Genomic DNA, 13,295 nt, shown 5'->3' on the forward strand with positions numbered 1-13,295 from the left:
AGGTAATGAATGTAATTCTTCATCACGCTAATGTGAACTGTCCAATCCTGAAAAGGTGAGAAGCAGAGCAGCTACAAGGTAGTGGCTAGTCATAGGTAGGCAGACAAAAATGCTGGGAGCTGGGGAGTGAGGTGCTTGCCAGAAGCAGGCAGAAGGGGATGAGATTGCAGTTTTCTATAGAAAAAACAAAAACCAAAAACTTGGTTCTCGCTAAGAAGATTAAGAGATTAAAAGAGAAACACAATAAACTGATCTGCAGTGGAAAAAAAATGGGGGGGGTCATAGACTGAGCAGAGAAGAATGAGGAATAAACAGACAAGCAAACAGCAGATTTTGCAAGAGGTTAAATGGTTTGAAGCCAAGATCCCTCCTAAAAAAGTTCTCCACTCCTTCAGTGACCAAAAGGAGCTAAAGAAATAGGTCAACCATAGTCCAGGGTGCAAGTGAAGTGGACAAACCAGAATCAACTGGCAGAGACTAGCCAGATCCTCACCAAGGCTGTGTTCTCTTCCTGGGAGAGTTAAGATTATATTTCACACTTTCGCTGGAGGTTGAACTGAGAATACGTGATTGGATTCTGAGCAAAGAAATGTGAGCAAATTGTATACTCCCCACTTCTAGGCCTGCCAATAAAACTTCTCTACCATCCCTCTCCTTCACCCAGGAAGCTGGAAACAAAGGATTCTTTGTGTGTGTGTGTGTGTGTTCCAACTAATATTTTTATTTGAAATCAAATTCTCAGCAACGTATATTAACAGAAGACAATCAAATACATCTGAAGAAGAATCTTAACTGAACCTATTGTCAATACGCCCTTCACACAACTTGCTTCTTAAAACTTTTTAAAATAAAGATTCCTTTTTCTATTTATCAAAGAAATACATTCCCATTGTCTAAAATTTGGAAAATATACATAGCCTCACAGCTCGGGAAATAATAGCATAATATTTTGCCGTTATTACCTTAGTTGCATTTTTGTGTATATCTGGAACTACATACGTAATAGTCATTAATTACATTAGCTAGCTGGCTGGCTGACTGGACAGGTGGGTGGATAGATTTTTCATCCAACATTGTATCATGAGATTTTCTAATACCATTAACCAACTTTAGAAAGTTGTATTGGATGTTTGTACGGTAATCAATAGATCTATGTTTTATAAAGTTCAATTTTAAAAATATTTTGTAACACTTCGAGTGTTTCTCAAAGTGTTATATTTCCAGAATATATATATTTCCAAAAATATATACATTTCAATATTTTAGATACATTCTTAAAAGTGAACTTACAATGTCAATAAATCTTTAAGAGATCTAGATTCATAACTAACACATCACCTTCCAGTAGTGGTAAATTAGTTGCATCGACTTACTTTTCCAGCCACAGTATATATTAGAGCTAACTGCAGCCTTATCAGCTTGAGATTTTTTAATCGGGAAACAAAGGATTCTGAGATGGGAGAACCAAGCAGTGGAAGTAACTAGATCCCTGAGCCACTGCTTGGATGAGAGCCACACATCTCAAGCTGCAGTATAGGAGCAAAAAATAAACTTTTATTGTGTTAATCCACAGCATAATCTATTTGATACGGTTTCACACACATGCATACTTTCAAAATCAGGACTGGAAAATCTGACTAAGAATGAGACTTAAAAATAAGAAGGATCTAAAAGGAACCACGGACGCTTTAAATTGTGGCTGATGAGCTAAAAAAAAAAAAAAAAGTTCACAAAATTACAGAGTTCCTTCAGTGGAAGGTAGTTTCTACCTTAAAGTATTCTGGTATTCTCACAAATTTGAAAACTGAACCATTTGTCTGAGGGGTTTGGAGACCACGAAGAGGATGGGAGGATGCAGAGCCCCTTGAGGGAGGCGTGTGTCCACCATACACTCGCCCTCGGGTTCCGGTGGCCAGAAGGTGGCCAGAGGCCATGGGCGCAGCAAGGCCTCGGGTAGGGGAGTGGCCAGGGTGCCTGCAGGCCCCTTGCACTGGGAACTGGGACTGTTCTCAGCCACGCGGAGTGCTGCTGAGCTTGCTCTACGCGTATCTCCAGACAACTTACGGGGAGTGAAAGGAGGAAAGTTGAAGGTGTTCCCTTCACACCCGCGATCAGAACCTTGGAGAAAGCTGGATACTTCATCCATTTCCTTCAAAGACACAAGATGGACAAAGGGAAGTGTTACCGATGTAGAGTTAGTCATCTGGCAAGGTTTACTCAGCTGGAAGCCCCTCTTACTAATTGACTTTGGGATCTTGAGGAATCTTCCTAAATTTTCTTGACCTCTGTTTCATCTTTCGGATTGCGCTGTGTCTAAGGTGCCCTCCAGCCAGAAATGGTATCAGGCACATTTTACCTTTTATACATTGATTTCAATTAGCTAATTAAACGATACCATTCCAAAGGCTAATTCTTACCTTATGAATAATGTGAGTTTTATTGTTGCTGTTAATGTTTCAGTGCTGTTCGAAAGAACCTAAGACAGAGGAATATTTCTGTTTTATACTTTCCCCTGTCTTTTATTCCACTCAGTGAGGGACAAGAAGATATAACAGAGATCAAATCTGTCTCTTTAAAATGGATTAAAAATAGGTGATGCCTAATCTTGCTAACAGAGATAATTTTCCAAATTTCAAAGAAATATCTCCACCTGATATCCCCACCTAAAAAATGAAAGGGGTTTATTAAATCACTCTGATTAACTTTAAATTTTAATGGATCGGTGCGACAACCTCTCATAAAACAGTATCTTTAAGTTGAAAGACAGTTAAGGGAGGTAGAAGCTGAGGCCATGGGAAACTAAAGGACTTTCTCAAAAAAGAAATAATCAGTTGGTGGCAGATCCAGAATTAAAATCTGGGGTTTTGAGGTGGTCTATTTTCCTGCATATAAGCTCCGCATTAAGTAAAAGGATTTTAAATACCACTATGTCAAGAAAACTATTTTATTACAGATCAGGGTCAAAGCTCATTCTCAAATCTTGGATTATCCATTTCCAAAAGAAGTTTGATTCTGGCATAACAACTTACAATCCACACTCCATCAAACTCGAGAGTTTTATGAAATTCACTGAACTGCTCTGTCCACCACTGAGTGCAAGTCGGATTACTATAATCAGGAAAGACCGTCCATCCGGGGTATCCCTAGGGAACAAAGAAGAAGGCGGGGGCAGTGGGTGTGCCTGAGGACCACGGATGCGCTCATTGCTGCTATCGCTTCTGCCACCAGGAGCCCCAGACATCTTAACATTTCAGAATCAAAACTTACCCCAAACTAAATAGTAAACTAGACACAAGGAACCAAAAGAAGAAAAAAGGAAAGGAAAAACAGCCATAAATACATGAGAAGCCATCAGATGTCTTCTTTCAATGAAAACACAATAACAAAATTTCATGATGTCAGACCAGCTGGGAGAACAGTCTAAAAACACTCATTCATCTAAGTGGGTAAGATTTTAGGAGAGAATGACTAGATTCACTCAATGTGTTAATCAAAGGTCATTTAAACCTGCTTTGAAGAATGATGTTTATAAATGATACATTTGGTTTGGTAGAGAAACAATCTGTTTTAAATGGTGAGATGAATTTTGTGCTTCTTACTCAGGTCCAGTATTTCTTATCCTCTCTTCTCTTCCTAATCTATTCCTACCGATGTAGCTTTTAACATTTTCCAGAAATAGTGCAAAGATAGAAATTACAGCCAAATTATTGAAAACTCTGAATTGATAGAGGATACAAGCTTTTGTGCTTACATTCTTGTTTATTTTCCCAACAAACTCATAGGTTGTCATTTAGGACCTTATGCTCAGGCAATATAATTAATATATATCTTACATATGTTAATATATATTATGTGTTATATGTATTACATATATTTTATGTTAATATTTATTTATATATTATAAAATACATATAATGTGAATATGCAGAGACTTCTTAAAACTCAAGATGGGAGCTGAAAATTCTCAGTTTAAATGGGTTGAACTCCTGGTCTCTTGTGTTAGGTGATAGGGCACTAAATAATAACTAGAGGTAATTTTGGACTCAGGAAATAGGCAATGTGGTAAAGAAGTCACCTATAGCAACACTCTATCTAGAGTAGGCCCAGCAAACTTCATTCCAACCAAATATCTTTATTTTTATTAATTAATTTGTTTGTTTATTTTAGAGAGAGAGAGAGTATGAGTGGGGGTGGGAGGAGAGGCAGAGGGAGAGGGAGAGAGAATCTTAAGCAGGCTTCAGGCCCCGTGCAGAGTCCGACATAGGGCTCAATCTCACAACCCTGAGATCATGACCTAAATCGAACGCTTAAACACCTGAGCCTCCAGGCACCACCCAAATACCTTTATAATAAACCTCCAGCCACCTCCAAGACTACTACCTCTGCCAACATCTCAGATCAAATGTTTGTGTTATTTCTTGGTCAGTGGAGGCAACAAATTAAATTCTTGTAATATATGCAAATTACCAATTGTATACCACTCAAATATGAGTACTACTGAAATGACTCACAGGTCTGGATAATCTACTTTTTAGATAATCAAAATCATGTTTATGTGACCACGGGCTCTGATTTTGTACTTACATATGAATATCGGTCTGATATTATAGAAATTCATTTCAAACAAAACAATAAAATCAAAGCATTGGTTTGGGGAAGGAAGGAAACTACTATTTCATAGAAGGTTAGACTCAATGAAAAAGAAAGTAAATAGAATTAAGTATTGTAAACAAAGTCAATGATAGGAATTAAGTGAGCAGTTAAGGGGGGATTAAGGGGACATTGATAACCCTGAAAAGACAGTTTTGAAAAGTAAACCGCCTAGGAGCAATACAATTTGCAGACACATAAACTCTCAGATTAAGTATCAGTTTTAGTAAATCTCCCATAATCCAGTCAGCTAGGTCTGACCCTATATGTAACTGGAATAGAAAGTTGCCTCCACGATTTGATGTAAAGTACTCTGGAAATAGGCTTCTAATCAGCCTACTCCAATGCCTGAATAAAGGCTGGGCTCTGTTAAGTCTCATGTAAAATAAAAGTACATTAGCTGAGACAGGTTTCACATTAGACTGTGAGCATCCTACCACATTATTGTAGCCGAATGTATTGTCTTGGGAAAGAGAAAGAAATTGAGAGGCAGGAGGACTTTAAGAATAAATGAATTTTCTTCTTATAATACATTGCTTCTCAAATATCTGTAGTACAGAAAGTCAGGGGCTAGCTTTTTAGAGACTAGGTATTAATTTTTCCCACCACAAAAAAAGAAATGATAATTATGTGATATGGTCGAAGTGCTCTCGCCACAATTTGCAATATACAAGTGTATCAAATCAACATGCTGTAAACCTGAAATTTACACAATGTCATATGTCAAATATATTTCAATTTTAAAAATCCTTCAGAATTTTAATCATTTTACTATTACATCTACTGTTTTAAAAATAATAATAAAGGAAGCCTCTAAAGCATGAAAACAGTGATGATACTACAACGTGCCTTCTACTCACTTTCATTAATAAAAGTACAAAGTTCCCCAAATGACTAATTTATTGATTTCCTTGCAAAATTACCTGTCCAACGACAAAGCCATTGTCCCCCAAGATCCATACTCTCTTTTTCCTTCCATTCATATAGGGCTGATAGTCAGAGTTATTTAAGATGCCAGGATTCTAATAAATAAATATAACAAATATTATTTTTGCCAATTTCTTTTGCACCTTGAAAGGGAAAACGAGGCAACAGACTTGTTTGAACATACCATAATGATTACATATTTCAGTCCTTGCTTATGTAAGTCGTTGGTAAAATTTGAGAGATCAGGGTAGGCTCGTTGATCAATAGTGAAATCCTTATTTCCATCCATGTAGTCTATGTCAGAATACTGGACATCCTGAAAGATAGTGCCAGCCAGTTAGAACCTAGGAAATATCACTGTGCTGACAGAAAGTATCATAGCCCTGGTTCTTCCTCACTAAAACTGAAGCTATATTTTTCTTCCTTCCTTCCTTCCTTCCTTCCTTCCTTCCTTCCTTCCTTCCTTCCTTCCTTCCTTCCTTCCTTCCTTCCTTCCTTCCTTCCTTTCTTTCTTTCTTTCTTTCTTTCTTTCTTTCTTTCTTTCTTTCTTTCTTTCTTAAGATTCTATTCATTTGAGAGAGAGAGAGCGCGAGCAGGGGGGAGAGGCAGATGGAGAAGGAAAAGCAGGCTCCCCGCTAAGCAGGGAGCCGGATGTGGGACTTGACCCCAGGACCCTGAGATCAGGACCTGAGCCAAAGGCAGATGCTTAACTGACTGAGCCACCCAGGTGCCCCTGAAGCCATATTTCTTAATGACCCTTGAACTTCCAGGGCTTGGCTACCTCCTAGAAATAAATAAGGCCCTTCTGAAAGATGCAGGCTCTCTCAGGTTGTAGTTTTATGTCTTTGTCCTGACCAATGCATGTCATGAGGCTTTGGGAGGAACTTGAGGGTAGGGACTGTGCCTTGTTCATCCCTGAAACTTTTTTAAAAAATATTTTATTTATTTATTTGTCAGAGAGAGAGAGAGCACAAGCAGGGAGAGCAGCAGGCAGCAGGAGAACAGGCTCCCCACTGAGCAAGGAGCCTGATGCGGGACTCGGTCCCAGAACTCTGGGATCATGACCTGAGCCGAAGGCAGATGCTTAACCAACTGAGCCACCCAGGTGCCCCCATCCCTGCAGCTTGAGAGCCTGGATGCTTGACATAAAACAGGTGCTCTTCAAATGTCTGTTTGGGTGAGTATATTAGTAATGTTGTAACCATGTGCTAACTTGGACCCTAAACATTAAGCTAGACTATATCATTAGAGGAGAAAACAGTCTTCTTGCTCTATAAAACTTCTAGAACAATAACTCACAAAGATAAACGACAAAGGGACAGAGCTTTAATTCACCAAAGTCTCATACATAGTTTATTTTAGTGTTTGCATACCAATCTGTGAGGAGCAGGTGTTATTCTTAGTGAGAAGACTGAAATGTGAAGGGTTTGAGTGACATGTCCCAAGGTCATACGCAGGGGTGGGTGGGGCCGACTGCAGCTTTTGTGATAGGCCCTTTGAATCCAGCTGCTCTTTTTTTCCAAACTGCCACAACTTCAAGGACATCTGAAGGTCTTCCAAGAATGTGTTCCTCATGTAGTTAAGTGTTCCTCATGTGTCTTAGAAAGTTCTAGCTTCCAGGCCTGCAGGAAAATGTGGCTGGTGGCCTGGTGCCAACACAGCACATCTGTTCTAACACTGGGCAGTCAGTCAATACCCAGTGCCTCCACCCACACATGGTGGGAAAGATCCAATCCGTGGAAGGAAAGCTCATTTGTTCCTGAATCAGCAGCACCTCAGAAAAGCCCTTCACATCAGAGGTACGAGCATAAATTGAAACCAATACCACATGGAGTAAAAGAACCATTTTTGAATCCTGGTCCTGCCATTTAGCTAGCTTTAGTGACCTTAGAAAAGTTACTAACTATGCAGTGTGTTTCCATTATCTCATTTACAAAATACCAATAAATGACGTTTAACCATGGTTGTGAAAGCACCTTATAAAATAATAACCACGCGGCAAGATTTGGCCTGATTCCTCCTGGAATTGAGTGCTTGCAGGTATCAGATTTGGGAGCATTTTAATGAAACACATGATCAATTTCCTCTAGACACCAAAACACCACAGCAGGCATGTTTTCTCACAGGAAAAATTCATCTCCCTGCCTGCTCTCCTTGCTGCCCTGAGAGGGCATTGTTAAGTCCTGAGATCAGGCCAAAGTCATTTCCACCTGCACATTCTTCCTTCGCATGCTAACCAAATATATGCTTGCGACACAGTTCCAAAGATCTGGCCCCAAATAAACTGTTTTGATAACTTCATTAAAGGCATTCTACATCTCCTGGAGGAACTTATCAAGTAGTCTACACTTAATAATTATCTATTTACCAGTGGACATTGAACATCATAAATACTTGGCAACCACTGAACTTTCAAAATTAAGAGTCTGCTAGATCTGGAAGGAGTGTTCAAGGTCGCTATGAGAAACTCACTTACTGTGAGTCATTTTTACAATCATCAGCTCTTGTTAACCATATCACCCCAGGTGCTGCTTTCTTTCATAAAATAACAGCTAACTTTGATGGAGCTCATCCAATGTGCTGCCTGCCTTCCGTGCATAGTGTAAGGCATTCCTCACTACCAGTCCACCAAAGGAAGCCTTGCATTCTCGTTTTATAAAGGGAGAAACTAAGACTCAGAGGTGCTAATTAACCAGCCCAACACTGAGAGAGTTAGGAAGAAGTAAAGCTAAAATTCAAAACCATATCCATCCAACTCCATAAACTGCTGTTTCCATGATGACACAGGTAATTTAGCATGCAAATTTCTGACACTAGGTGTGCCTGTTTGTCTACGTATGTATGTGTCTATCCACCTATCTCTCTCTGTATTTCTTCCTAATACATTGAATTAGATGCAAAAACTGAAAGATAGGAAATGGTGCCTTACACAGGTTAAGAGAAGTTCCGACTTACATAAGGGATCCCAGCTACAAGATTTCGGTTCACAACCTCCTTCAATCCATTGATGCCACCATAGTTCCTGCGACTAAGCTGGAACCCAAGACTCCAGTAGGGAGGCAGCACTGGTCGTCCAATGAGCTGAAAAAATAAATATAGACATGTTTAAGCATTTAAAAACTACTGCTTTGAGCACCATGTCTGTACAGAAAACACTTTCCATTTCCATTTGTAACTCTGTTCAAGCAAAGCCCATACCTCCAGGTATTCCTGAATCACTTGTTCTGGAGTATTTCCCAGGAATACATAAAAGTCAAGGATGCCCCCAATCGTGCGGTAAGTGATCGCAGGAGCAGGCTGCAGGGTGACCTCTGAAAGGATTAAAATGAGGGTTATTAGAATTTTGTGGTTGCAGATATACTTTTCTCTAGAATATGAATACCTGAGCTATCCAAAACAATCTCAGTCTCATTTTGCAAGAGATGAAAGCCACACAAAAAATTCTTTTCTTTAGATTGCTGATGTTTATAATATTAAGTGAGTAAAACACTAATGAAGAATTGATTTTTTTAAGAGAAAGCTGAACCAATTCTATTTTTTTCTTATTATAATCTTATTTTTTTATTTTAATTCAATTAAGAACCAATTCTATTTTAATCTGGCTATATAACAATACAAATGTCTGGAATTTGTGAATGATTTAAAGTAATGGAAAAGTTTTAAAAACCTTATTAGATGAGTTTAATTATAATTTACAAATAAAAATAAAAACAAGCCTTTATTAAGGCACTGTTAGTCCAGAAGCTTGAGGGAGAAGATTCTGGAGTAGGGAAGGAATGAGCTATGAGAAACAGCTTACGGAACACAGCCTTGTTGCCTACAGACAGACAGTCTGGTTTACATGTTGAAATCTACAGGTATCTTTGGGACCTATCTGTCAATGCATCTTGTTATCTACAGAATATTATGGAAAACACTGCATCAAAAGAGAACCCGAAAGAAGTTTTCAATGGAAATAGCTTTCAGCATGAACTAGATTTATAACAGGTTACCCTACTTTTTGGGTTCCCATATAGAAGCATTGTAGGTTAAATACACATTCTGTTAAATAATGATCTCGCCATGAAAGTTAGTTTTATAAAAGCCACATCCCCAAACATATTCCTGTTGAGATAAAAAGATGCTTCCTACCCATGGCATTACTGTTCAACAGAAAAACACCAAAAGAGGAGCCGCTGGTGTCTTCAAGGCACAGGAAGAATGTATGAGCTCCATACAGATTAATCATGTCCTGTCAAGAAAAATGATAACAAATAATAGTAGTACATGTTGAAAATGTTATTTACCCTAGAATAAAGTCAAACGCCACATACAACATGTACTTGGTCAACACCTGACGTGGGTTAGTATTATATCAAAAAGGTATTGAAATGGTAATATCAACTGATAAATGGATAAACAAAATACATACAATGGAATACTATTAGTAATAATAAGAAATGAAAAACTGATCCATGCTACAACAGGAACAAACCTCATAAATGTGATACTAAGTGAAAGAAATGGATACAAAAGAAACCAAATATTGCATGATTCTATTTATATGAAGTATCCAGAAAAGTCAAATCTATACAGACAGAAAGTAGAATGGTGATTGCCCAGGGCTAAAGTGGGCACTGGGGTGGGAATGGGGATTATGTCTATAAAAGTATGAGGGATCCTAGTGGGATGATGAAAATCTTCTAAAACTGGATTACAATCATCAGCTCTTGTTAACCATATCACCCCAGGTGCTGCTTTCTTTCATAAAATAACAGCTAACTTTGATGGAGCTCCTCCAATGTGCTGCCTGCCTTCCGTGCATAGTGTAAGGCATTCCTCACTACCAGTCCACCAAAGGAAGCCTTGCGTTCTCGTTTTATAAAGGGAGAAACTAAGACTCAGAGGTGCTAATTAACCAGCCCAACACTGAGAGAGTTAGGAAGAAGTAAAGCTAAAATTCAAAACCATATCCATCCAACTCCATAAACTGCTGTTTCCATGATGACACAGGTAATTTAGCATGCAAATTTCTGACACTAGGTGTGCCTGTTTGTCTACGTATGTATGTACGTATGTGCTAAGTAATGTGCTAAGCAATCACTGAATTGTACGCTTAAAACAAATGAATTGTATAGTATATAAATTATATTCCAGTCAAGTTATTTTTTAAAATTTGGAAAATATCTGCAAAGACATAGGACAAAATGTTAGCAGAAGATAATGTTTTATGAGAAATTTTGTATTTCTTCTTTATGCCTAGCTGTATTTTCTAATTTTTCTATAATTAATATATAATACTTAGGTAGTAAATAAGTTTAAAATTTATTTTTTTTTAAAGATTTTATTTATTTATTTGACAGAGAGAGACACAGTGAGAGAGGGAACACAAGCAGGGGGAGTGGGAGAGGGAGAAGCAGGCTCCCCGCAGAGCAGGGAGCCCGATGTGGGACTCGATCCCAGGACCCTGGAATCATGACCTGAGCTGAAGGCAGTCGCTCAACTGACTGAGCCACCCAGGCGCCCTAAGTTTAAAATTTAAAAAAAGATACTGAACCTGTCACAGGGCTGTGATGAGCACTGATATAAAAAGAGATAATGTGTATTACTGTAAGTGAAAAAGTGAGAGAGAGAAAGAGAGGGACAGAAGACAGAAAGAAGGGGGGGGGATGTGGGAGGAAGGAGGGAAGGAAGACAGATAAGACATTTATCTAATCTGTGACTACATAACTCAAGGATTTTTCAGCTAGAGAGCCAAGCTTAGTATGAAGCTTATGTTGCATGTTTGTCAAGGGCCTTGAGCAAGCACTTTAGTGAATGTGCTGGCTATTGCTTTACTCTGGTTCAATAAGTGTGTCCCCTTCATTGCATCAGACAATGGTGGATGGGCCAGCTAATGTGCTACTTGATTTGTTCATCTCCTGTGGAATACGAATTGCAAAACTTCAGTCCCATCCCTCCCTTGCAACATACATCACAGATTTGGGAAACGTCATCAGCACAATGGAAGCTTCAAGACCTGCTCTACAAAGCAGTGCTACTCAAAGTATTGTCCGTGGACTTGTACCTCCCCACATCCTTTGCTGTAAATCAGCAAGGAAAGTACAAAAAACAAGAGAAAGAGTTTAGAAACTTTATAGCAATTTAAAAGAGTAATTTAAAAGCTGTTCAATTTAAAATTTGAGCTTATATTTTATGTCTTTGAGTAATTTTATTTCATTTCCCCAGGATTAAAAAATAATAATAATAACAGAGAGAAAGAAAGGAACTGATCCTTCACTACAGGTAAGTTGAGAGGCACTGCTCTAGACCAGCTCTTGGCCCACTTGAATATGTGTATGGTTCACTTGTAGATCTTATTAAAATGCAGATTATGGTTCCATAGGTCTGGGCTCTACCTGAGATTCTGCATGTCTAACAACCTCCCAAGTGATGCCAACACTGCTGTCTCCAGAACATACTTCAAGTAGCAGAGACCTAGAATAATACTAAAACTGCCAAAAGAGGAATTCTTTTTAGTCTTCAAAGTTCTACTGGGGGGAGCCCCTGCTGAAGCTCTCCCCTAGATACTACCCAATTAATTATTAAAGACAAACATAGTTATTTTGCAGAAGGATTTTCTAATATATATATTAGGCCATCATATAGTCATTAAATTATATTTTCCTTTAAAAGTGGGATGTTTTAAAAAATTGACATGTTACTGATGAATCACTGACCGTTACCTCTGAAACTAATAATATGTTAATTAACTGAATTCAAAAAAAAAAGTTCTCATCACAAGGAAAGAAAAATAATCCTGTATCTAGTGTGGTGACAAATGTTAATTAGATTTATTGTGGTGATTGTTTCACAATATAGACAAATATAGAACCATGATGATGTACACCTGAAACTAATATAATGTTGCATGTCAGCAATACCTCAATAAAAAAAATAATAAAGAAAACAAAACCAAAAACACTGATATATTACTAACTGTGAGCTTATAAACCTCAAGAACAAGTATCCTCCAGCACAAACCGATCTAACTTGGGCAAAATAAGATATGGATATAACTCTGTAGGTTGCTTGACTCTAGGTCACTTTCTGGAAAGGAGAGAAGGGTTTCCTTCCTGTGAGCCCTAGGTAGGGGGAAGGGAAGCTCACCTCGGTGGGGGCGGCATCACGAGTGAAGATGGGCCAGGTCTTCCAGCTCATGTTGTGGCGGTACTGCTGATGCACGTGCTCCCCCAGGCCATACACAGCAGTGCTGGGAAGTCGGAAGGACAGCTGCAGGTACTGCTGGGCGAACTGCAGGGGCCCGATGCTCGTGTCCAGTCTGGGCCGTGGGGTAAGAGTGAGAGTCACCAAACAGCTCTCTCTGCCAGGACCCTGTCTGCTACTCTCCCTGTTCACTTTGAGAACAGTTGTTTCAGGTGTTCTCATCCACGTTCGTACTACCTTGGAAGGACTTTCTAGGGTGTCTCTGATGCTTTCATTCTGGAGGAGACATGACACCAGAAACTCAAGTTGGATGATTGCGGGGAGAGAGCAGATGGGACCTTACACTTGCTGGGCATCTGCTTCATGCCAGGACCTGCTCTGGATGCTTCATGAATATAGCTCCGTTCACAGAGCAACAGTGGATATTCTGATTCCCTTTCTATAGATATGGGAACTGAGGCTGATGTGAGATGCTTTGCCTAACCTCCCAAAGCCGACCGGTGACTTGCTGGTGCCAGGACTTGAAAATAGGT

The 13,295-nt window shown here is 39.0% G+C and overlaps 1 protein-coding gene across 1 annotated transcript in view; it reads right to left on the reverse strand.

Annotated features, from left to right (window-relative positions):
* The window catches only part of MGAM2 (maltase-glucoamylase 2 (putative)), an 85,227-nt gene that overhangs the window by 56,497 nt on the left and 15,435 nt on the right, over positions 1-13,295 (reverse strand). The window contains exons 6-13 of the mRNA XM_064575629.1: positions 12,706-12,877; positions 9,709-9,808; positions 8,776-8,888; positions 8,533-8,658; positions 5,762-5,893; positions 5,574-5,672; positions 3,030-3,143; positions 2,065-2,149 (exon numbers count right to left, since the gene is read on the reverse strand). Of these exons, the coding sequence (XP_064431699.1) occupies positions 2,065-2,149; positions 3,030-3,143; positions 5,574-5,672; positions 5,762-5,893; positions 8,533-8,658; positions 8,776-8,888; positions 9,709-9,808; positions 12,706-12,877 (941 nt within the window). The remainder of the gene's footprint in view (positions 1-2,064; positions 2,150-3,029; positions 3,144-5,573; positions 5,673-5,761; positions 5,894-8,532; positions 8,659-8,775; positions 8,889-9,708; positions 9,809-12,705; positions 12,878-13,295) is intronic.

This window comes from Mirounga angustirostris, unplaced genomic scaffold (assembly GCF_029215605.1).
Source record: "Mirounga angustirostris isolate CCGP_5_RB_7025 unplaced genomic scaffold, mMirAng1.0.hap1 SCAF_12, whole genome shotgun sequence".
Classification (NCBI taxonomy): domain Eukaryota; kingdom Metazoa; phylum Chordata; class Mammalia; order Carnivora; family Phocidae; genus Mirounga; species Mirounga angustirostris.